This window comes from Sorghum bicolor, chromosome 8, assembly GCF_000003195.3.
Source record: "Sorghum bicolor cultivar BTx623 chromosome 8, Sorghum_bicolor_NCBIv3, whole genome shotgun sequence".
NCBI lineage: Eukaryota > Viridiplantae > Streptophyta > Magnoliopsida > Poales > Poaceae > Sorghum > Sorghum bicolor.
The window spans coordinates 47,538,679-47,564,684 of record NC_012877.2 but is presented as its reverse complement, the minus strand read 5'-3'; the positions used below and the strand labels follow the sequence as shown (position 1 = coordinate 47,564,684).

The 26,006-nt window shown below is 45.9% G+C and overlaps 3 protein-coding genes across 3 annotated transcripts; all 3 read right to left on the bottom strand.

The window, feature by feature from the left end:
• On the bottom strand, nt 424-3,055 carry LOC8063284 (putative pumilio homolog 8, chloroplastic). Its single transcript, XM_002442115.2, has 5 exons — nt 2,037-3,055; nt 1,761-1,923; nt 1,282-1,445; nt 905-1,163; nt 424-802 (listed from the first exon to the last, which is right to left on the bottom strand). Exons 1-5 carry the CDS (start codon nt 3,029-3,031, stop codon nt 695-697), a joined length of 1,689 nt encoding a protein of 562 aa, XP_002442160.1. The 5' UTR covers nt 3,032-3,055; the 3' UTR covers nt 424-694.
• Nucleotides 4,345-19,205, bottom strand: LOC8063283 (cell division cycle 5-like protein). Its single transcript, XM_002442114.2, has 4 exons — nt 18,746-19,205; nt 14,534-16,252; nt 13,383-13,664; nt 4,345-5,410 (listed from the first exon to the last, which is right to left on the bottom strand). The coding sequence occupies exons 1-4, from the start codon at nt 18,920-18,922 to the stop codon at nt 4,628-4,630; spliced, it is 2,961 nt and encodes a 986-aa protein (XP_002442159.1). The 5' UTR covers nt 18,923-19,205; the 3' UTR covers nt 4,345-4,627.
• Nucleotides 22,286-24,809, bottom strand: LOC8063282 (40S ribosomal protein S9-2). The gene is made up of 3 exons (XM_002442113.2): nt 24,644-24,809; nt 23,373-23,754; nt 22,286-22,733 (listed from the first exon to the last, which is right to left on the bottom strand). Exons 1-3 carry the CDS (start codon nt 24,669-24,671, stop codon nt 22,556-22,558), a joined length of 588 nt encoding a protein of 195 aa, XP_002442158.1. The 5' UTR covers nt 24,672-24,809; the 3' UTR covers nt 22,286-22,555.

The following is a 26,006-nucleotide window of genomic DNA, read 5'->3' as shown; positions in this document are numbered from 1 at the left end:
TTTAAATGATTGAGGCATCAGTAAAGCACCTACAAGAAATCACTCAGATTTTAGCATGTTTGCTTGAGCTTATCTGTCGAATCTGTTAGATATTCAATAGTGTTTTTCTCTTACAACAAATCAACGACTAGTACTTTTATCCATGGTTTATTAGCCAAACGAATAGCCTGCTCTGAGTGATTTCTCGTAGGCGCTTTACTGCTATAAAAATAAAAAATTGAATGTTAGTGCTTCCATTGTTATTTCAGACAACCAAGTTATTGCCATGCCCTCGTGTAGTTCTTTTACTTCTAGTTCAAAATGGGATGACACCAAGTTGCAACACATTTTTTGTCTTGTTGGGTGGTGTCATTTACACATTTCCATCCGCAGTTGCAATGGCATTAATGATGAACTGCATCAATAGGTAACAACAGCAATATCTTTGCAGCCATAAACAACGTAAAACATTACATATATATGAAATAGTTTGTAGAATACTTTCGATTGAATTTTATTCTGTCCCAGATGATCATGCAGCACCAGGCACAAGCCGTGCATCAATTACAGGTACAAGTAGAAGTACATGACCAAAGAATACTAATTTATACAGATCTATTTTGTGATCATCTTTATGCCTTTTGAAACTGAAAAAAACAAATATCACAAGAGAGCAATCGTTCTTGTTACAAGCTGAAAACCTGTCATCAACTCATCATTTCTTCAGCAAAGCTCGAGAGTATATCCTCTTGCAGTATGGACTGGTCCTAAGCAGTTCCACATGAGGTCGGATTGCATTTGTCAGTGCAGAATGAAGTGAACCCTGAAATCCCCATCACAGTAATAAATTTTCTCGAAGGAATCATAGTAATAAATTTCAAAAAAAACAAATAGTTACTATAAAAATACTTTTCATCAGGTTTACCTTGGAATTCTGGAGAGCAGAGTAGATGACATAGTTTGCATAAGGGTGCTGAAGCAATTGCTCCAAGTGTGGCGTGGCGAGGATTTCTAGTATGATCTTGGCCTTGTCAACCTCCTTGAAGACTTTCAGGCATTTCTCAACAACATTGCTACTGAATTTCTGCATGGACAGGTGGATATACTTGCCTTCAAACTGTTGTGCAAGACTTGAATTTGCATTTGGTATCTTCAAGTCTATTACATACTGAACAACATAGTTCCTGCAACCATAGCAGACAACGCTTAAATAAAGCTGATAAAAGTTCATAAAAATGTTGCAAGTTGGTTCCAGAAATGATGCAATAACGGATCTTGAGGACTTTTTGGACAGACTATTACCCATATGCATCTTGGGCAAGTTTGAATCCATTGCCAGCAATGGCAGCAACCAGCTTGTCCCTGTGCTCACCACGCGATCGTGCAATGCACCGCTGTAGGACACAGCAACCGTGGCATTGCATCCCGATATCGAGACAGTGGAGTGCAGCAGCATCAAATATCGCCTGAAGATTGCAATTTGTCAGTTAGTATCTGATCTTCAACAAAAAGTGAAGCTGTAAAATTCAGACATGTGAAAGCAGTCCGAGACAAATCTGTCATCAATCAGTATCAAAAGAATGTCAATGGCATAATACAGAATTACTTCTATCTCCCTTCATCACTCTTACTCATCAGCACTTTTCTGAATCGAAATGTTTCGACTAAATCTTGTAACAAAGAACTCATCCACAGAAGATGTAACCACTGGAACCGAAAATGTCTATAGACTTCAGAGCAAATGGCGGCATAAGAAATTCGAGATGCACACACATACATACCTTGTTATCGTCGGCTTCAAACGCCTGCAAACACTTTTGCACGACATGATTGCCATTAGGATCCTTGATGAGCTCCAAGAACCCCGGGCGCAGAGCATCGATGACAAGACTAATCTCTTCCCTTGTCCTCAGGCTCTCAATCAGCTTCTGCACTGCCCGTGTCCTGAAACACCCGTCACCGGATTCAACCAAAACCACACACATCAACAAAAGCTAGCAAAAATATGCACATTATTAACAATAAAAAAAAATCATGGAGTGAATTGACAGTTATACCCATGGACGTTGAGGGATATCCTGACGAGGACGAAGGCGTCAGCGGTGAGGGTGAGCACGAGCGCCATCCTCTGCCCGGCGTCGCAGACGGCGAGCAGCTTCTGCATGAGGTAGTTCCCGAACGGGTCCACCATCAGCTGCGCGGCGTGGCGCGACACGCCGGCGAAGATGTGGTCGACCTCGCGCTTGCCGTCGTCGAGCCTCTGCTGCAGCAGCCGGCACCCGTGCTGGTCGCGCGCGATGTGGGACATGACCCCGCGCAGGCCGGCCAGGCTCTCGCCGTGCGACTTGTTGGCCGCCGCCGCCGCCGCCGCCGCCGCGGCTCCGCACTTCTTGGGGCTCGTCGCCGTCACCGCGCCGCAGCCGCCGTTCTTCCTCCTCACGTTCTTGCACCGGGCCCTCGGCGTGGCGGGCGGTGGCGACACAGAAACAGAAGGCGGCGGGGAGCACCGGATGTCCCAGCCGTCGGCGGCAGCGAAGGTGACGGGATCAAACAGAGACGGCATGTGCGCGCAGTGGCCGGCCATGGAGAACGGGTGCAGGGATACCAGATTCTCGCCGCCTTTCTTGGGGTAAATCATCATGCTGGAGAAGCCGAAGCCGTTGGCAGCGCCCGGCGCCGGTGGCTCGTCGTCGCCGTCCACGACGCCCATCGCGGCGAGTTCGTGGATGAGGAAAGAGAGGTCGGCGTCGTCGTCCGCACCAGCCTCGCCGCTGCCGCCGAGGAGGCCACCGTGGTGGAGGAGGGGGATCTCGTTGAGCAGAATCTCCATTTCCCTGTCGACCTTCATCTCCAATCCCGCCGGTGAATTAGCTGCCGCCGGACTCCGATCGATCGGATCTTTATTATCGGTGAAAAAGAAAGAGATGAAACTCAGATGGGAAATTGCGTGGGGGGAACTGATCGGATTGGGTTCTATTGGTTCGTGGCGAAGGATTTGGATTGGGATTGGAGCGAGGGGAGGTGGTTTCTTGGAGACGGGTTGTTGAGGCATGCAGAGGAGGAAGGAGGGGGGTTTATATATGGATAGAGCGGGAAAGTAGTGACTGAGGTGAGGAGAGTGCCTACTGTTCAGGGGTCTTCTTACCGAGTCTCGTTTTCTTTATTTGGGCATTGCCCTCCCCTGACCCCTTTTTTTTCCCCTGAGCTTCCTCATTTATTTTTGCATGTTTTGTTTAGGAAATTTATAATTTAACCGTCCTATAACATAATTAATAGGAGAAAACCATGTTCTAGTTGAACTTTTACTGAAAGGAAAATATGCATGTGAAATGTACTTTAAAGAAATATGTCGGTATGTTGTGTTTATAATCAAATCCCTTTTATAGTTCTCAAGTACCTTTTCTTTCCATGATATATTTGTCCATCTTCCTTGAGATATTCAGATGAACATTCCTTTAAAGAAACATTTGAACTGAACTGAATCAGTCTAGTGTGCCCTGGTATATTTTCACTCTCAAAAATTAACTCTACCAACGGCTATAGTCATAGTGATCCTCCTAATCAATTACTTCAACCATTTTCAAGCGCCTCATATTACTTCTAGGGCATACGATGGTTTAATTATCTGTGGGTGATTTTTTTCTCGTTCAATGCCCTTTTTCCGTCGTCTCGAAGATAGAAATTTTGCATTTTTATCTATGGGGTTACAACCAAGGTCGGCTAAATCCACGAATTTCATTTAATTCATTTTTCTTATGCTATAGAAAAGAAATAAAAGAAGTTTGTAACTGGGTCTCGTAAAAAAACTGTCAAGGAGGCCACTCCTTTTATTTATATTGTAAAGACCAAATACACTGAATATCTGCCAGTTTACCCATTCAGAGCAATCTATTTTGAGGTAACGGTTGCACAACGATGTGGCCCACTCCTTCACACTGACCATTCCTGTGGTCCAGTGTTGCCCAAATGTGCCCTGCTGATACTTTGAGAAGAAGACATAACTTGGATCCACCCGGTGCGCTTTTGGCCCTCCTGTCAGCGACACATGCCTGCACCTTTTTCAGCAGCTAAAAATATCTCTTGTATAGGATATTTCTTGGCATGCCAGAAAGGAGAGGAGATATTTGTTGTTGTGCTTGGGATGCAGGTTGGGTCCAAAGGATGGGCAGGCATTTGGACGCGACGCGACCAAGAAGTGGATAAAACTGAGGTTATCCGGACGCTAGTATGCCCTGAACCTCATGCTTGGGCATGGACCAGGGCTCCTGCACTTTTTCCTACACAAGTTGTGTACACTAGGCAGTGTGCTCTTGAGCATCGCATCAAAGTTATCAGTTGAAAACAGATCTTGTAAGGATGGCCTCATGACACGTACAATGTTACTTTAGATATTTGCATGTTTTTTCTTCTCCCATCAAGATGAAATTGTCCACAGAAAATTGAACATAGCAGGTTTGTAACAGCCTGAACTGGAAATCAACATCAAGATAAAATTCGAATCTCCGATGGAAACACAGCTTGAGCTAGGACTGAAAACACGTTGGAGAACAAGGGGGTGCATCAAAAGGCTAAAGAAAAAAAAAAATTGGTGTCCCCTTTTTGAGAGGCATACTATATGAATTTCACACTGTTACCCCTCAATTAGCCATCAAACAATACTTCGCTCAGGAGCACTGCCTTCATCCTCCTTTGAGACAGCTTGATCCAAAGATATAGTGGTGTTTTCTTCACTTATGCTGGCGCCAACAGGTGCAAGTTCATCCTTGCCCTCCTGAGGGCCAGCATCAGCAGCCATACTGTCATCTGCTTTATCCTGACCTTCTAACTTGGCTTGATCGATCTTGTCAGCGCCATCATTCGTGGAGGCACACTCACTACTCTCGGTGTTAGAAGTGTTATCTTGAACTGATACCTCATCATTATCCCCTTCAGTGTCTGGTGCTGGTGGGATAGGCCCTACAAATCCACCGTCTACATTCCCGCTGTCCACATCCATCTGATCCTTGGTGATTGCCTTGCTTCCTGCAGCCTCTTCATCAGTAGCTCTATTTGTCTGCTGTGATTTCTCGTCAGAGCTGAGAGGCTTCCTTTCATCCTCTTCCTCAACAGCAGCATGATTCGGTGCCACAACTTCCTCTTCCTGAGCACGATTTTCGGCTTCTATTGCCTCCTGTACCTTGAGTTGCTTCTTGTGCTCCTCAAGCTGTTCTTGTATCCTCTGAAAACCAGAAACCAGCTCACCATAGCGGCTCTGGAGGGTCCTTTCTAGTGCTTTCTGTTTATTCACTTCTTCAGTCAAATTTAGGATTCGATACGAAGCAGCAAGATGTTCCTGTTTCTGCAGCTCTTGGAAGCACTCGAGTTCTGTTGCAGCAGTGTCCATTTGCTTGAATGTATCTTGGACCTGTGACCACAGTTTTCCAGCCCGTACCTAATAACAAGCAAACAGCATGTTAGCAAAACATCAGCACTCGAATAGGATATGCAATGAGACAAGATGTAATCTGTATGGTCAACAATTTTGTTTCAATGGATAAGGGAAAGAGCAAATTCAGTCAGGCAAAAAGCAAGAGCTAGTCAGCTAGCAATATAGTTTGCAGCAGCCCAGTGTCTATCATATTCAATTATTCAGGCTGGCTTCAACAGGGTCCAGTATTTGATTACAATTCACAAAATGGGACAGAAGAAAGAGAATACATCATGTTCTCTCTCCATCCCAAATTATGTCATTCCAAGAATCTTGAGAGTCAAAGCATCTCAAGTTTGACCAAATTTATATGATAAAATTACATTTATGATACCAACTAAGTATCATTAGGTCCTTCATTAATTATATTTTCATAGTATATCTATTTGATGTCATAAATCTTTGTAATTATTTCTATAATTTTGGTCAAGCTTGAGATGTTTTGACTGTCCAAGATTCTTGAAATCTTAAAATTTAGAATGGAGTAATCTGGTTTGCCTCCACGAGAGCGCTCATTCCTTCATGTCCAGACGCTACAGCTGTTTTGCACAAAAACCCTCCATATTTTCTTAATTCTGTTAGCACCTGCACACAAGCACCAGGTAAGCAGACCCTGCTCACCTTCCCTCTCCCTCACCCCTGCTCCAAGGAAGAGGAAGAGCCCTGAGCTCCCTCACTCACTCACGCAGCACACACACACACAGCTTTCAGACTTGAACTGAAAGCTGGAGAACTGAATGAGTGGCAATGAACTGAGTTTTCCATTGCAATAGGTAGGGTATATATATACACAAACTATGTACCTGCTGGTACACTACTTGGATGGTGACTACACCAGTCCAACTACTCTACATGGCTTATCTCAGCCAATACCTACTCTTGTACCAGCCTAAACCAGCCCACTACTCCAGCTGGTGTACTTCTACCAACTATGGAAGACTAGATGGCCTATTGCCATACTTCTACAGTGGCAGCCAAGAGCTGACCACTTGAACCTGCCGAATGCAGGACAGAAAAGCAAGAGGGACAGCAGATTATATCTTACAATCTTCCCCTAATCCTGCTGTGTACTCTTGACCTCCACCATGCCAATCTTGCTCCTTAGCTCCAAGAACCGAAGTCGCCCAACTGGCTTAGTGAAGATGTCAGCGAGTTGTCGACCAGTCTCAACAAACTCGATGACAATCTGCTTCTCCTCGACGCAATCACGTAGGAAGTGGAACTTCACATCGATGTGTTTGCTTCGGTCGTGGAGAACAGGGTTCTTCGCCAGCGCTATTGCTGGCTGATTGTCCACCTTGAGCACAGGCGGCCGGGGCTCATGCCTGTAAGCTCCCCCAGCAGCCGGCGCATCCACACCAACTGGCATGCCGCGGTGGCTGCAGCGACATATTCTGCCTCGCAAGTCGACAGAGCCACCGTCTTCTGTTCAGCGATTGCCAAGCGACAGGTGCCGTGCCGAGGAGGATCAACACGCCTGAGGTGCTGCGCCGTCCATCGACATCGCCTGCCATGTCCGCGTCGCTGTAAGCCGCGAGCTCCAACCCGCCTCCATCAGACCCCCCGCCTTTCGGGAAGACGAGAGCCTGGTCCATCGTCCCCTGGATGTAGCGTAGCACCCGCTTGACTGCCATCCAGTGATCCTCCCGCGGGTCCTCCATGAACCGGCTTACATACCCGACCGCGAACGCGATGTCCGGCCGAGTATGGGTGAGCCAGCGCAGCCCGCCGACGATGCTCCGGTAGCGCGTTGCGTCCACCTTCTCCGCCGTGCTCTGCTTCGACAGCTTGATCCGTTCCTCCATCGGAGTCGCCGCAGGCCTGCAATTTTCCATGCCCGCCCGCTCCAGCACCTTGCGCGCGTAGGCACGCTGCCCCAGCGTGACTGCCTTGCCTCCCTGCTTCACCTCAATGCCGAGGTAGTAGCTCAGCGCACCGAGATCGGTCATCTGGAACTTTGCCGCCATCTCGGTTTTGAAGGATGAGATGTCCTTCTCCCGCGCACCGGTGACGATCAAGTCATCCACGTACACCCCGACGACGAGTTCTTCCTTCCCCCGTCGGCGGGTGTACAGGCCATGCTCCGTTGCACACCGTGTGAACCCGAGCTCCGCCACGGTGGCGTCGAGCTTGGAGTTCCACGCTCGCGGCGCCTGTCGTAAGCCGTAGAGCGCCTTCCTGAGGCGGAGCACCTTGTGCTCAGCCCCCTGTGCGATGAAGCCTGGGGCCTGCTTGACGAAAACCTCCTCCGTCAAGTCGCCGTTGAGAAAGGCGGATTTGACGTCGAGGTGGTGAACTGCCCAGTCCTTGGTCGCCGCCATGGCCAGGACGAGTCGCACCGACTCCATGCGCGCCACCAGCGCGAACACCTCCTCGAAATTGATCCCTTCTCGCTGCACGAACCCCCGAGCGACGAGCCGCGCCTTGTGCTTCACCACCGCGCCGTGCTCGTCCTTCTTCACCTTGTAGACCCATTTGAGTCCGATCGGCCGGCATCCAGCCGGTGGATCGACCAACTCCCAGGTCCAGTTTGCCTCGATCTGCCGCATCTCCTCCAGCATAGCGCGCCGCCACTCCGGCTCGCGCTCTGCTGCGGCGAAGGTGGCCGGCTCTTCTGTGCTCAGCATCATGAGCTCCTCCTCTTCGCCCAGCAGCCGTGCTGCCAGTCCCGGAGTTGCTGCATCACCGAGAACATTGTCCACACGACGAAATCGTACCTCCTCGCCGTCGTGAAAGGCGTCCACGAACTCGGTGACGTCTGGTGGTGGAGTGGCATACTCCACTTGAGCCGTGGTCGGAGTCCTCTGCTCCTGCCTTGAGACAGAGTGAAGCGGGGTGCCGCCCGTCGTGGTGGGGCTGGGCGGCTCGGCTTCCCCTGCTGCTGGCGCCTCGCCCCCTGCTTCCCCTGCTCCAGGGGCTGCTGCTTCCTCCACGACTCCGGCTGGTGCGTGGACTTGACTGGTGATCACCAGTTGCTCGACGGTGAAGGACCCACCGATCCCGAGCGTGCCCTCTTCTCCCGCCAAGTCTTCCTCCTCCCACCTCCACTTCCCTGCTTCATCAAACACGACGTCGCGGGATACTGTCACCCTCCCGGTGACTGGATCGTAGAGCCTGTAGGCTTTTGATCCTTCCTCGTAGCTGAGGAACACCATCCTCGTGCTCCGGTCCTCAAGCTTGGTGAGGCCGGGCTTGGTGTTCTTCACATGCCCAATGCACCCAAACGTGCGCATGAATGCCACGCTCGGCTTGCGGCCATGCCAAGCTTCGAACGGTGTCTTCCCGCTCAGCGCCTTCGTCGGTGCTCTGTTGAGAATGAACACCGCCGTGCTCACGGCCTCCCCCCAGAACGCCGCCGGCATTCCCTTGGCCTTCAGCATGCACCTCGCCATCCCGACGATGGACTGATTCCGACGTTCCACCACGCCGTTTTGCTGAGGTGAGTAGGGCGCCGTGAGATGGCGCTCCACTCCCTCCTCCGCGCAGTAGGTGGCGAACTCCACCGCCGTGAACTCCCCTCCACGGTCCGTTCGCAACACCCGCAGTCTCCTCCCAGACTCAGCCTCAACCTTCGCCTTGAGTTGCTTGATGGCTTCTGCTGCTTCGCTCTTGCTGGTCAGGAGCCGCAACCACATGTAGCGACTGTAGTCATCCACCAGCAGGAGGAAATACCTCCGCCCTCCATGCGTGGCGGGGTGATAGGCCCGCATAGGTCGCCATAAACCAGCTCAAGCTTCTCCTTGGCGCGGTACTTTGCCTCCTTGGGGAACGGCAGTCTCCTCTGCTTCCCCACCAGGCAGCTGTCACAGAGCTCGCTGGCGTGTTGGATCTTGGGCATCCCCCTCACCATTGCCGCTAGTCTGCTCAGTGCGTCGAAGTTCAAATGCCCGAACCGGCCATGCCACAGCCACGGCTCCTCCGTGCACTGTGCCGCCAGGCACACCGGCTGCTCGACCTTAAGGTCCAGCAGAAACAGCCGGTTCTTCGACCTTGTGACCTTGGCCAGCAACCACCGGTCTTGGTCACGGATCCGCAGCACTCCGCCCTTGATCACCACCTCTGCGCCGCACTCGTCCAACTGCCCGAGGCTGATGATGCTTGTCTTCAGCTGTGGGATCCAGTAGACATCCGTCAGCGCCCGGTGTTCCCCGTTCCGACACCGGAACAGGACAGTGCCACGGCCGCGGATTGCCACCCGGGAGCCATCGCCGAACTTGACGCTCCCGGTGGTTTCTTCATCAAGCTCGGAGAAAACAGCGCGGCTTCCTGTCATATGGTTGCTCGCGCCTGAGTCGAGGTACCACCTCTGCTCCAGCTCTTCGCCGTCCGCTCCCAGGAGGACACGCGCGCGAGACTCGTCAAGTTCGACGGCCTGCGGCGCAGTCCCCTGCTCCGCCTCCGCCTCCCCTGCTTCGCCTTCCTGCAGCGCGCAACACTCCCCCATCAACAGAGCGCACTCGTCGTCGCTGTCGTCCCGAGCCAAGTGGGCCTCCTCCTTCTTCTCCGGCTTCTCCGGGCATTCTCGTGCCCAGTGCCCCACCTTCCCGCAACGCCTGCAGGCGTTGGGGTCGGTGTTCCTCTTCTTCTTCTTCTTGTCCGCCGTCGGCTTCCCGCGCCCCTTGGCGCCATCTCCGCCGCGGCTGGTGGAGCCTTCCCCGGTCCGGCGCTTGTCCTTCATGCGCGCGGTCCACTCCTCTTCCGTCAGGAGTAGCTTGGGCTTCTCCTTCTCTGGTGCCGGCGTGATGCGGCTCTCCGCTACTCGCAGCCGCCCAGCCACGTCCTCCAGAGACAATGTGGAGATGTCCAACATCGTCTCAATGGACATGGCGAGCTGCGAATACTTTGTCGGCACGGTGCACAGCAGCTTGGTGACGAGGTCCTCGTCGTCCACCTTCTTCCCGTAGGTGGCCAGTTGCGTGGCCAGGGATTGGAGACGAAGAGTGAACTCCTCAACCGATTCTCCGGACTTGAACTTGATGTCGTTGAGCTCCCTGCGGAGCTGCTGGATTCTTGCCCGCTTGGCTCGATCCGAGCCGACACGCAGGGACTCCAGCATCTCCCAGGCCTGCTTCGCGGTCTCCTTGGCGCCCAGCGCCTCGTGGTACTCCGCCGGCATCGAGGCCATGAGCGCCTCCATGACTCCCACCTGGGCGTCCTCAGTGCGGTCATCCTCCTCAATCGCCCGCCACCACTTCCGCGCGCGCAGCTTCCACTTCATCTGCATCGCCCACTCACCGTAGTTGGTGCGGGTGAGCATGGGCCAGGAGCCGCTGCCGCCGAACTCCTTCACCACGCGCACCTCCACCTGCGGTGGCGCCGGTTGGAGCTGTCGCTCGCCACCCTCCCCGCCACCATTCCGGCCCGCATCCTCCGCCATTGCTGGTCAGTGGACCTAGCTACGGCTTGTACAGCTTTGATACCAATTGTTGGCACCTGCACACAAGCACCAGGTAAGCAGACCCTGCTCACCTTCCCTCTCCCTCACCCCTGCTCCAAGGAAGAGGAAGAGCCCTGAGCTCCCTCACTCACTCACGCAGCACACACACACACAGCTTTCAGACTTGAACTGAAAGCTGGAGAACTGAATGAGTGGCAATGAACTGAGTTTTCCATTGCAATAGGTAGGGTATATATATACACAAACTATGTACCTGCTGGTACACTACTTGGATGGTGACTACACCAGTCCAACTACTCTAAATGGCTTATCTCAGCCAATACCTACTCTTGTACCAGCCTAAACCAGCCCACTACTCCAGCTGGTGTACTTCTACCAACTATGGAAGACTAGATGGCCTATTGCCATACTTCTACAGTGGCAGCCAAGAGCTGACCACTTGAACCTGCCGAATGCAGGACAGAAAAGCAAGAGGGACAGCAGATTATATCTTACAAATTCAACCTGAGGTCCTATCCAGCCAACCGTACAGTACAGTGTATGTGTTCATATGCTTTTCAGTTAACCCCATGAATTAAAATTTATTTCTACATGAAGAAGAAATTTGTGATCTCCATTGATTTTGCATAAAAACCCCTGCTGGCCATTTTGTGGAGGACCCCCTAGGCAACCCTCGATCCCCACATTCGCTCGTTCATCTCTCCAATGCAGCAACCCTTCTCTTCTCTGGTTCTCCCTGCCACCGCCCCTCACTGCACGCGTCTCCTGATGATGCCTTCACTTGAGCGTGGGCGTCGTTCCAGATCTGTGGTTCGCAGATCATGCAAAGCTCAGGGGAGGCTCAGGCATCCGCTCACACAGCAGTGCCGCTGCAGCCCTCATACCATCACCTGTGCGGTACGCTGCAGGCCTGCAGCTATGTCGCTGCTTCCTGAAGATGTAAGCCCTTTGAGCACCGCAACTATGCAAGTGGCAATGACCAACAGCAGGAGCAACTCGAGGTGGGGCAGTGCTCTTCGTCACACCGCCAAGATCTTGGTTCACTGAGAGACTGCCACTGGTAAGTCTAGTCTGTGCCGTTGGATACGGGCATCTGGACTCCATACTCTCTCCGCAGGTGGTGGCGAGCGAGGCTGGGTTTCTCGAGCACAGCAGTAGAAGCAAGATTTGGTGAGCGTGCTGATCTTGCTTCCTTTTACCTTGTCCATCTCTCTCACTGCCTCACACTCCTTCCCAATTTCCCTTCCCTTTCTCCACATCAGGAGTTGACTAGGCCGATTCAGACAGGAGCGTGACAGAGGTCATGTTTGTCGCCCGAGAAGGCTCAAGGAAAGCCATATGAAGATTCTTGTGCTCAAGAAGCCGCTGAAGGTAAAAAACATCCGCCGAAGCATGTATGGGGAAGCTGATGTTAGGACAGTGCCAAAGAAATCCATTGTGTCAGTTGATTCTGGTATATGTATTTTAATGTTTTGTGTTTACTGGTGGTGGAAAAATTAACTGGTTGCATCTCACCTTCTCTACCTAGCTGAAAAAAATTCATTGACCATAAAAATTTTGATTATTCATTTACTGCAGTCTGCTGATATGTGTTATGAACTATGCGCTATTCATACTCATAAGAAACAGTCACCAAATGTTATGTTGGGTTCAACAACTATGTACCTGCAGTTATATCTGTTGATCCTAGAAATCTAAGGCTTTAGGCTTCTAAGCATTAAGTTCTTAGTTCAGTATTCGAAGGCAAACATTGTTCTTTGTTTCAGTACAAGGACAAAGTGTGCTTTCAGCAATGCCACCTGATGTTGCCTTGGTAAATGGCAAATGTCCAATAATAGTGGATTTGACTGATTGAGTGATTTTTTTTAAAGAGATAAATGCTTGTGATGTGAACAGGGATTAAAATTAAATATCTCTTTGATTCTAACTTGCACACATAATTTGCATTGTTCTAGCTATCGTGCGTCTAAGGCAAAAGATTATTTTCACATTTCGAAGGCATCATGGTGGCACAAGCCAGCTGTTGTCTATTGGAGCCTATCTCTGTAGAAGTTTGTGTATTATGTACTACTAGAATACCGGCCTATCACAAGTCCTCCCCTGCAATAGTTGCCATGTATCACTTATCTCCAGCGCCAATCCAGTGGGCAACAAAGCACTACAGTTTCGCCTGCTTCAGGTATGTGCCCGCATCCAATCACAAGTGATGTCCTAGGGTCTATGGAAGCAATAGCGAATATTAGGGATTCAACACAGTTGCTAGAAATGGCGATTTCAGTGTGTTGTGTACTGTCGTATTGAGCTTACTAAGCTGTAGATATTGATGGCCTGAGACTCATTATCATTTGAATATTTTGTGGCACCACTTGCTTAAAATATGCTCCACAGTATGGGCTGGAAGGGCACGCAAAGCACACTTAAAAATTTCCAGTAAACCAAATAAAGAGAACTCGAAAGAAGCCAAGCTATATGGCATATTGCTTAAATCCAGTTAATATAGATGATCTTGATTGCAGATGCTGTACATGCCAAGTTTACCTGATATCCTTGTGTCAGAAGCTTAATCTTCTGCTCAAGCCGAGAAGCCTTCTTAGCTTCATCATCCATTCGCTTCTTCACAGTTTCAAACTCATTTTGCAAAGCAGAAATCTTATCAGCATTTCCAGCAACACTAGCTAAACCATAGCTATTGTTAGTAGGAAAAAACATAAGGTCCTCTTGGCATGCATCATGTGCTTTCACAAAGTCCTCAAAAGATTCATTTTCATGACCCATGGCCACTCGAAGATATTGAATCTCCTCTTCAACCATAGAACTAGCCTGCCAATTTAAAAAAATAAAAACAACTTATTCCATCATCCCATAGAATAAGAGAACAACAAAACGAAGGAGCATACAAACTTATGCACTATAAATGGTTTGATAACTACCATGCTTGTAGATTATGTATTGCGATCTCTGTATTTCTTTTATCCATCGAAATGTCCAATTTAGTGTTATTGGCATGATTTCAACACAAAAACATGTATGTATGTAGTATCAATTCATGAAAACTAAAATGCAAAGCTATCTAGTTGACAACAGTACAGTGCATATAGAGTACTCTAGTGTGCAAAGTTGAATGCCATAAAAATGACAGTGCTAATTCACACATCACTTGCAGATGACAATTCTAATCATCTGCACTCGAAAGAAGATTCTAATTGTAAAATTAATGTCGTAACTCTTAAAGAATATGTCCAAATATTGTGTACCCGAAATTTCTTATAATTTGTCTTAACTCTTAAACAATGTGCTAAAGTTTTGTGTACCTGAAATTTCTTATAATTTATGTTAACTAAGTCCTCTGCCTTATAGGATATTACTCACGTAAATCTATGCATTTGCTATTAAACCAAATGAGAACTTGAAAAGCATGTTTTCATAATGCATTGTGCGTGCTACTTGACCTCGGTTCAATTAACTAAATGTGATTGGTAATTAAGTAATGCAAATAACAAACATTATGGTGTCAGTGTGATACAGGCAGATGTGCACATCGGTTCTCAAGTTACTGTTTGTGCACCTAATATGATAGTACCGTGAAACTGTACGTGTGGTGGGTCATGGTGAAATTATAAGGAAAGAGGAGATAAGAGTTCATGAATAGTCGAATGCTAATATAGGCGGGCAGAGAAAAAGAATAGCACCTCTTTTAGTTCATCTTCATCAAAATCATCAATTTCAGGGACAAGAGCTCCCCCATTTTGCTGACGCTTCCCTTTCTTTTTCTCTTTTTGAGTTTTTTCATCAAGAGGATATTTTGCATTATCATGCTCAAGAAGCCTAAGGAGCTCCTCATTTATTAGTTCATCAGCTTGTTCAAGTGATGTAGGAGGCACAAAGGTGCTTCTGCTTCTGCTTTCTCCGCTTCTAATAAGAGATTGCCGGATAATTTCTACTGAAGCAGCAGGCGGCCTAGGCAGACTCCTCTGCAACACTTTGGATCTCTTTCTGAGCAATGCCTCCTGCCTAGCTTGTTCCTCAGCCCTTTCTCGTGCCAGTCTGTCTGACATGTCCTCTTCAATTTTCTCTTCAGCTTCTTCTGCCTCATCCTCTGTAATAGGTGGCATGACTATCTGGTACTCGTTCCTTGGCTGTGGAATAGAAGCAAAACCAGATCGCAGGCTTTTTTTCAGTTCAGCTTGCCTACGAAGCTCAAGTTTAGTGCTGTCCTGCATTTCCACTTCTTCATTTATGCGCAGTTCATCACGAAAAGGAGTTCCTCTTGGTGTTAAACCAAAGCTGTGCCCCTCTCTAGATGGAGTCATACCAATCCTTGGAGTAACACCAGGTCCAGGGCTTGCCAAAGGTGTTGCCATTGGATTTGGTGTCTGTATCTCCTTACGTGGTGTAACACCAGAGAAATCTGATGGATGAAGCTCTGGGTTGTCACCTCCTAACAGAGGTGTTTGTGATTCTCTAAGACGTGCAAGATTTTCTGCCTCCATCATAATTGCATCACCCTTCCCAGCTGGAGTTCGTTGCGGAGTTCGCAATGGTGTCATACCAAGTCTTGGAGTCTGAGAATAGCTGGCAAGCAAAGTTCTTGTGGCAGTACTTCCTTCACCAAGCTCATCAGCTAAAGCAGGATCACCAGCACTGCCCATCTTTGCTATCTCCTCTAACTCATGGTCAGAAATTTGGGGAGGCGGCAGCATTAGCTTTGACCTCTTTGTGACAGCTTCTGGGTCATTTAGTTTATTAGCTTGCATTATAGCAGCAGGGGCATCCTGTCGCTGCAGGATCTTGTTCCTGGCAATATCTTGTTTTCTTAACTGTGCCTCTATATCTGCTCTTCTCTTCCCTTCAAGCTCCTCAATGGTTGTTGGAAACTGCACATGTTCAAGTGGCCTGTCTTCACCAACAGTGTCATAAAAACCTGGAGGTGGTCTCTTTTCAAATGGGATCTCGGCATTGTAGTCAATCCCCTTTCTCTTTCTTTTTCTGTGGCGTGTATCAATACCAGCCGCCTTCAACTCTCTCCTTTTTTGTAGTGAGGCAAGCCGTCTTGCCTCTTCAAGTTGTTTCTCTCTTGCCTTCCGTTTTGCCTTTTTACCCCTAGTGTTAGCTAAGCGAGCCCTAGCCTCAGAAAGCATTTCTTTTTCATCTTCATCCATATCAACAGGATCAGGACGTGCAGGCTTTGACTCAGGGTTTGGGTCAATTTCACCAGGCCGCAGCTTCCTAGGGTCATCATTAGCCTCATAATTTTCATCCTTTGCACATGCAGCATCAAGCAATTTTTCATAACGTTCAAGACACTGAGATGGTGTTCGACCTACAATAGGTGCAATTGTCCTCCACTGAGTAGGCATGAGTTTAGCAAGATGAAGTAGCTTCTCATCCTCTTCCCTTGTCCACTCAGTCTGAAATTAACATAGATGAGTTAGCACAGTGAGTGAATGATAAAAGATTCATCTTCATGACAGACAGCAGTAAACAAGACAGACCTATGCCATAATACAGCACATGACCAATGAAAGAACTATTTTGAAGGTTATGGGTTATTTAAATCATTCACTTCAATATGTTGCAGACAATATGAATTTAGTCCCAAGCAAGTTGGGGTAGGCTAGACTTGAAACACAACATGAGCCCCTAGTATGTGCTTTTTAATTAAATAAAAAAAACCCTAAACAGTGTACAAAGCATGTTACATGGAAAAGGTATTAAGTATTAACACTCAACACAGCAAGAGAACAAAAGCTGCATCAAATATAGCAATCTTCTGGACACATAACAGAATATCCTAAGAGAAAACTGAAAACCTTTGTCTTCTATCTTTAAGCAGCAAAACGTGAATAGTCACAGGAAGAGATAAAAATATAGACACAGCACTTCGTCATTAATGCAATGCTTACAAAAGTGAATTGTAGTTGCTAGTAGCATTCCATGTTATATCAAACTATCAATACAATGATGAAAATACTAACATAGGTTGTACAAATTTTATATATCAGAAAAAAGTTGACTAATAAACTTAGAACACATTCATCTTATAAATATTAAAGCATGAAAAATTTTATTAGCTCTATGTTACCATGGAACACTTGTCAATTAAAAACTGACATTAGCCAAAATAGCTGCAAGCCAGCAGCCAGTAATAACCAATCATTGCACAGCAACAACTAGAAATCTATGAACACTAAAAAATTCCAGAAGCTAACCAGTTCCAAAACAAAGATATGTAGACTCTTTATTAACTACAGTATGTTAATGGTCCATTAATTAATATTCATATTTCACCCTGTTCCTGCAATTAAATACATTAAGACTAGAGAAAGTAAAATTAGAAATCACGTTACCAATTAAGAGTTGAATCAACCTGTTTATCTTATTAATTGAAACTTAATAAACTATCTAGGTGCATTTTCACAGTATGACATGATAAAACTTAAACCACTGCTGCTGCTAAAGCTATACTGAGAACCTAACTGTAGAAGTGGCGTGCCACTGATTGCGACACAGTGGACCACTTTGAATAACCAAATCCAATTAAAAGAGCTGTCCTTCAGCATAATTTCAGACAAAAATAAAGTATCTACCCAGTGGAACAAACCTTCTTTTAGTAGTTTACATCTGCTATAGACATTTCTCACAAGTCACAACCAAAATATCCAATTTTACTTAAAACACTAGAAAATTTATCTTTTAGCAAGAAAAAAATGATTCAGGTGCTTAGTCCAGTTACATATAGTGACAACTAGACTAATTGACTAAAACTTTTCATTAGTTAATATCTATGTTGAAATGTATGTTGTCTAGGTAGTAGAAATAATAGATGTTATAAGCTGATGCTGAACCATATAGCATGTAAACATGGATGCTTAGCAAGACAAAAACCAAAAGATAACAATTTGCTATCTGGCTCCAAAAGGCATTAGAATCAATATAACCTACTAAAGTAAGGATGCTAATATTTTGTATTACCACCAACTTGAAGCTCAAGATGTTCAAGATGAAAGCAGATGTTTTTTATCTGATTCTAAAGTTCACTAGTTCAGATGCTTGTGAAAGGATAACACTTAGTCATCCAATGATAGAGATTGACACAATCCATAACCAGCATATTAATCAAGGTTCATAGAACATAAATCATATTGTTGTTCCATTCCATAAATGCATACAAAAATTGTATTTTTTTTTTCTTTTAGAATACAGGAATCATTGTTCCAAAGGCTGGGAGGGACCTGGTAAGCCATATGGAAAGGCAAAATAAAAGGAAGAGTCCACTGGCTCCTTTGCATCACGACACTAAATTGCAAAGAAAAGATTTCAGAGGAAAGGAAATCACTTATCCACTTCTAGTGCTTTCCCCTTTCTCAGCAGACAATGTTCTGGTCTGCTGAAAAGTTTTATTCAAAACAACTAAACTGTGTCATCACAAAACCACTCCAGAATAATTATTATCACACCTTTACTGATTTGGATGAACTAGACACCATCCAGTGACAGTTGCCCTCTAATTGTGAATTGCGGCCTTACCAATGCAGCAGGATTCAGACAGTGTTCTAAACATGGCTGCTAGACCATTTTAAAGGAAAGTGTGGTCCTATTTACCACATATAATTGATATAAGAAGGGAAACCCATCCAATCCCTACAAATACCAGCTACTGATTTTTAGAACAGTGCATATAGTAAGAGAAGATAAGGTATAGCACAAAATCGTTAGACCATCTCACTTCACGCAAATGAGCAGTTCACATCTCACAGCGCTTGTACCACTAGATCCTTAACAGAATGACACTCCAAACACAGGCAAAAATCAGTAATAGAATGGGGCGGCCCTGCGGAGAGGATAGTCTACCGAGAGAGGAGAGACAGATCCGTAAGACAGGCGAGCAGTCGGGTGGGTACCTTCTTGATTGACGGGTCGAGCCACTCGTACCAGCGGGCCTTGCACTGCTTGGCGGACTTGCGGACGAGCAGCGACGAGATGCGAGCCCACTGGTTCTTGCCGTACTTCATCACGGCCGCCTTGAGGATCTCATCCTCCGTGTTCTTCCACACGCCTCCCTTGATCATGATCCTCATCTTGCCCGCCTCTGACCTGATTCGCCTCCTCCGCTAGTTTCTCCCTCCCCCAGTAAGGGGAGGGGAGGGAGAGTCGCTTTCCGGGTTCCTCCGCCGCGTGCCCCGGCCGCTGGGGCCTCCGGCGACGCCTAGGGTCTCCGCCCGGAGCGGCGGTCCTCGGGGGGGACGGTGGCTGGGGTTTAGGGTTCGGTGAGGTGAGCGGCGGCGGCGTACGCGCGCGGTGAGGAGAGGAACAGGGTAGACAAAATGCGGGTATGCAGAGATAGGGAGCGAATCGGCGGAGTCTGGGTTCGGGTTCGGCGGTTTTGCAAAATTTTTCCAGATTGCCATCGAACCTTACGGCAAACATTAAATATAGATAAATGATTAATTACACAATTTACTTATAATTTACAAAATAAATATTTTGAGCTTAGTTAGTCTATGATTGGATAATATTTGTCAAATACAAACGAAATTACTATTTTTTTAAAAAAAAGTAGAAGTAAACAAGGGCTAGCTTGTGGCTACTAGCTTCTGACGCAAGCATCGTCAAATTTGGACAAAATATGACTGCAAAGGTGGAAACATGTAATTTATTTTAGAGATATATTTTCATCACTTAGATTTTCTTAAAAGGTGTACATCTATAGTGTATTCATTCATATGTGTTTTGTTGTAGTTTCAAAATATTTGTTTTGTTGTAAAAGTTGGATTCAAACTCATTTATAAAAAATCATACCAAAATTATAAAACTCAAGTGCATATTCCTATTTTGTTATTTTTGAATTATTTTTTAGTTTCAATTTGAATTCCAATTTATGCCCCAAAGTACATTTATCGATACATTTTGGATGTGCACCATCTTAAAAATTTCCAAGCACTGGAAGTATTTTTTTGAAATGGGTCTATGTTTCAACCCATACATAGGGTTTTGCACTACATATTTTGTCAAGAAAAACCTTTGCTCATATAGAGAGTAACAGCCCACTGGCTTGAGAGCAAAATATACGTAAACAACGATGTTTATGTTTTTAATCTACCTTTTTCATGTACTTACCATGATAAATACTGAAATGGTCTCAGTAGATGTATTTCTTTTATGCAAACTTTTTAAATGATCTTGGTCCTGTATGTGACATTTATTTTTGGCTATGCCATGAGTAAATTGATTGTAATATTCAGAATTAGAATATTTATTTTTAAACATGTCTGGAAGCATGTCATTTATATGTGCAATTTACATCATCATTTTCTTTTCATGTTCAGAACGTTCCTTGTTGAGATCAAAGCAACTCCACGCCTCCCTTCTATGGTTGGTTATAGTAGCCTTCTACGGCACATGCATTACAAAAATATAATAGCGTCTGCAACCATTTTGTTTTAAGTTTTGGTTTTACCATGCCCGTGTAAAAAGAAAAGGCTTGCCCTGATGTTTTTTTCTATAGTGAAAATGATATTTTGATGTGGCAGGTCTTTTGTCAAGTTTCAATAATCTCTACCAAAGAGACCGTATGACTCTCAACATTTTTTCTATTAAAATCGCAAAAAAAAACATTTTTTTCTATTAAATGTCAAGTATTCTAAATCTTTATGCACGTCTCTAATAATGGGTTTATTCATCAATCATCCGACCCAAGTCCCAAGCAACGGAGCTCCTTTCCACGCCTTGCCCCACGCTCTTCTCGCACCGCACCTTATCTCCTCTCCTCCCGATGCCCGCGCCGGCTTGGGGTTTCGGCAGGTCTAGCTCCGACCACGATGGGTTCAACTCTAGCGAGGTAGACAGCTTCCTCCTCTTGGATCTACTCATTAGTTTTTTTGGCGAGCTCTCCCTCTCGTCTTCCTAAACTCTGGTGGACATAGAAGAGTTTACTCGGAGGAGGCACCCGACCCCACGATGGGGAAGGAGGACGAGCACCTGAGTTAGGGAGGAGTGAGGGCGCCATAGCTGTAGAAAGGTTGCCATTGCCAGAGCTTGTTGTGCCAAAGAGGAGAGAGGAAGAAGACGGCTGCCACGAGCGCTAGGGTGCGCGGAGCTCCGACGAACCCTAGTGCTCGCGCACGGGGCAATGGGCAGTGGCGAGGGCAAGTACGAGGCGAAGGGCCAACAAATCTACTACCATTCTCTTTTATAAGGCATATACACATATCAAAATTCAAACTTTAAATATTTGACCAATAATTTGACTAACATATTTTTTTATTATCACAACTCAAATTTGATATTGTTAGATTTGTAATTAAAATCTACTATCCAATTATCATAAGTTTTTATGGATAAATAATATAAAATCATAAATTAAAATAAAATAGATGATCAAAATAATTTTAGAGACCACATCACGTGTATAACTTTTAGTTTTTTTACGTGTACATAATCTTTAGCTCTGCGCTTATCGAGGATTCAGAGTACACACGAGTCACGTTAGTTCAAGAATGAGTTTACTCACCATGACATTGACAAATACACCACTACACCAGTGGTGGAAAATTTTGAGTTTGTCTGCTCTACTGTAGCTTTTTTGTTTATATTTAATAAATATTGCAAATCATAAATCAACTAGGCTCAAAAGATTCGTCTCACAAATTACAAATAAATTGTGTAATTACTTATTTTTTATCTATATTTAATGCCCTATATATATGTGTACGTATTCGATGTAACGAGAAATCTTAAAAAAAATTTGAGAAATCTTTTAAACTAAACAGGGCCACCGTCGATGCTTTGATAATTTACCAATGTAATCATACCATAATAGGTTTCTAGTACTCCTTTATTTTTTTTATTTAAAGAAAACATAGCACTCTTATATCCATTTCTACATTGCCCTTGCCCATCACTTGAAACTTTAGAAACAAACTTTAGAAGCTTGATGAAAGACTTTGCAAAAAGACTAACTAAAATCAGACCTTGACCTTGTTTAGTTAGATTGGTGAAAAGTTTATGAGCACATACTTCAGTTTGTATTTAGCAATTATTATTTAATTATAAATTAACTAAACTTTAAAATTCGTCTCATAATTTACAAATAAACTATGTAATTAATTAATTATTATTATTTTTATCTATATTTAGTGCTCTATGCATGTACCATAAATTTATAGATAAACTATGTAATTAATTATTATTTTTGTCTATATTTAATGCTCTATATATATGCCGTAAAATTTGATGTGATAGTAAATCTTAAAAAGTTTTTGGACTTTAGAAGGAATTTAAAAAAGGCCTCAACCAACATCCACATCCGACCGCAGTATGCTACAACGTCGCATAATTATGGTCACATAAAATATCCACAAACCATTCGTTAATACTCTCACAGCAACAAAATTTCAGCACATGCCCCGATCAATACAACCAAAGGCAACTGAGGCAGATTATGAATGATGCTTCAGCAAATCATTGGCCAAAAGAAAACAGGAACAGCTTAATAGCAACAGAGCATAAGTCAAAAACCAACCACAGGATTAAACATCTCCAAACATAGCAGCTAAGTATAGGCTAGTAACACAAGATAAAATGATAACCATCCATGACGCAGAGTCAGCACAGGGGACTGAGCATCTGGTCACCCAGCTAAGTACTCATGATAGGAACATGTTTATGAAAACTAGATAATATTATATTGGGGCCATGCTACTTGTTCATCCTCACTCCTCATCCTCATCACCACCATCGCCGCCACCGCCACTTGCCTTCTTCAGGTTCTTCCTCTTCACCCTGCCTGGGGGGCCTCCACCGAACGGGCTTGACAGTGAAAAGTCAATGTGCTTCTCAGACTCCACCCTCACCATGAACGATGGGACATTAACGATTTGCCTGCCAACCCTGCAAGATTCCACAGAGAGAGATTTCATTCAAGGAACAGTTTGAAAGAAACATTGATATCCGCATTAACTTCACTGATTCAAAATATTTTAAGCAAGATAAGCTAACAATACTAACCTAATCTAAACAAGATAATACATTCAAAAAAGTTACATCACTAGTTATTCAAAGTTTCAGAAATAGCTTAAAAGAAACATAGGCTTCAAATTTTTTGTTCTAATCACTGCGTGAAATTAGAGTACAAAACATTTTAAACACAAGGAAACATTCAGGGCGTGGCCAATGATGCAATGAACTTAAGATAACTATGTGCTGTTTTCAGAAAGATAATCCATAAGCAATAAAATCCTGAATTGGAAAAAGCATTTGCAGAGACAAGCAGGGAACAAAGAAATCATAAAATGACAAGCACATGCGAGTGATCACTGGCGACCATTTAGACATAACCCAGCAATATTGCTACTTCCTACTAATATATATAAAACGGGAACAATGGGTTTCAGAGATTTTTTTTGCATCAAAAGAGTACTGAGAGATAACTTGCATATTCTTATCATCAGGCCCTCCCACTGAAAACCAGGGGTTTTCAGATAAACACTACCAAAAGGATTTCTATTAAAAGCAGCCACGTAAGCATACCTGATGTGACGCTGCTTGATCAAGACACGAGCATGGTGAATAGACTTGGCCATGCCAGCCTTGAAGACAAGTGTCTGAAGGCGCCTTGCAAGGAAGTTCTCAGCAGTAAGGGCAAGGACATAATCAAGCTTGTTCTGACCCTCAGCAAGCAGCCCATAGCGGTTCATGCGGCGGAGAAGCGCCTCACCCTCAAAGATACGGCGGGGGTTCTTCTCATCAAGGGTGAGCAAGTGCCTTGCAGCATTACGGATCCTGCTCAGTGCATACTGGACCCTCCAGAGCTCACGCTTGCACCTCAGACCATACTCACCAACCAGCTTCAGTTCAGCATCAAGACGCTCCTTCTCATAAGGACGCCTTGGTTTCTTGAATGTTTTACCATCTGCATAAAGAAGTCTCTCACCATAAACATAACTAGGGATATTCATAAAACATTGACTTCACCAAACATAACTAGGGATATTCATGAAACATTTGAAAAAGCTTAAGGGCAAAAAACTAGAAACTAAATGGACAGCTAGTTGCCAGATATCCTTTTCAGCCACAATGAACAGATTAAAGAGCATCAAGTAACCATTTGACCAAACAAGCTACCATATATGAAATTTCAATTACAAAACGGAACATTATATTGAACAAATATCAAGTTCCATGATGAACTAACATAGAATGCTTAATTTTGACATTCAAATATGAACAAACACCACCTGGAACAATAATAGAAATTTTTTATGGGTTGACGCAAGCCTACCAGGGGGCCTTGCAAGAGGGTACAAGGTCTATTTACTACCTGGCGATGCACACAAACCAAACAGTTAAACAATAACATTTTTACTCCACATAAGCAAACAGAAGAATTGGCCTCAAAGCCCATCTCATACCAAAGCTAACCTCCACTTATAATCACTTCCCATGAATCAGATCCAGAGCAGCGCGTTGCTCTACAAACCTCAGATCAGATCGACTGACACCAAGAGCAGTGGACACGCTAAATCCACCAAGCTCCATGTCGCGCCGTCAAAACCATTCACCTCGCCTCGCAACTACGGCGCAGGTGGGGACTCAAACCGCGACAAAACCTTAGGCGCTCGAAACGGCAACCTTCAACAAGCACTACAAAGGTCAGGTACAGCCGACTAGCCAAGAACTCGACGCACTAGGCCTAGGCGCCCGCCGTTCGGAACCAGATCACGGCGCCACAGCAACGAAAATGAAAAGGGAACGAAGCGCAACGAACAGGGTGGGAGAGGGGATCATCGGCGCGGGCTTACAGTTGCGGTAGAAGCTCACGTGCACCATGGCTGGTGCTCCTGTCCCTCCCTCGCGCCCTCGCCCTCGCCTTCGCCTCCTCTTGCTCCGCCGCCGCCGCTTCTGTGAGGGGTCGCTGGTAGTGGTGCTAGGTCGCGAGGGTCGCGTTTATATACTACCAAAAACCCTAGTGGGCCGAGCAAGTTACATGGCACTATGGACTCCATGGGCCGGGCCCAAACGGCAGCGCGAGCATTTAACAGCCCAGATGGCCTCTATGCTTGTCGTACACGAATCTCGATGCAAGCCTCGATGACAGATGGTTCCGTTTTGCTATTTGCTAATCACATTATTAGTGTCGCTGTAATCGATAGCAGTTCTCTTCCCTGATGAGAAAAACGCGAACTGCTCGAAGTTGTCCAAGCTGTGTTTTTGAAACTTGAAAAAGACATAAAGACACTGTGAGCACAAAATACAGAGTTCTACAAAGCTAAGTGTCCTTCGAAATAATAAAATTACAACAAAAGGAAAAGAAATGCTCTTTCGCCATGTCCACCGTCCAGTGCAAAATGTTGCTGGCAGCTTGTCTTGCGAGTCTCCCAGCAGCACCCATGGCGGCAGCATGCTTACCGTTGGTTACGCTCGGATTGATATGGCCCGAAGTTAGATTAAATTAAAATTGGTCGTTCAGTTAGATATATCTCAGAATAAAAATGGGTCAATCCCGATCTTTCTTCCTCCTCTTTAGTCTGGAACGGGTCCGGAACCCATCGTGGGGACGCAAGCGACGTGAAGCGGCAAGAACCTAATGGCACAGCGCATCGTGGGGACGTGACGGTGCAACGCATCGGGGGACACGACGGCGCGGCACAAGGCAAAGGCGACGGCGATAGCGACCGCTTCCCATCGAAGGTCCTCGCTCTCTGCCACCTTCTCGCTGGTAAGGCATCGCCCTTGTCTTCCTCACCCTCGTCTCTCCTGGCGCTGGGTTCTTGTCGACGCTAGGTTAATCGAAATGATGCCGCGAGGAGAGCGAGCAGATGGAGCCGGCATTGGCGGCAGGCAGCGCTGTGGCGTTCCTATCGTCGAGCTACCGAACGGGGCGGGGTTGGTCGACCTGCCCCTCTGCCTGGCCCATCGCGGCTGTTCCTGGCTCAGCCTCAGAGTGGATCTGTGTCTTCCTTGCCTAGTGACCGCAGAATCCGGTCGTGGAACTGTCCCGGTGCCATTGCTTTTGCTGATGCGGATTTGCCTCTTCCTTTGCCTCAACGGCCGGCAATGACAGACCCAGAAAAAAATAATAGCTGGGGCGAAATCCAAAGAAAATGAACCAAGAAGACATCAACGCACCGCACTCACATACTATTATCACATTGAACTCGAACC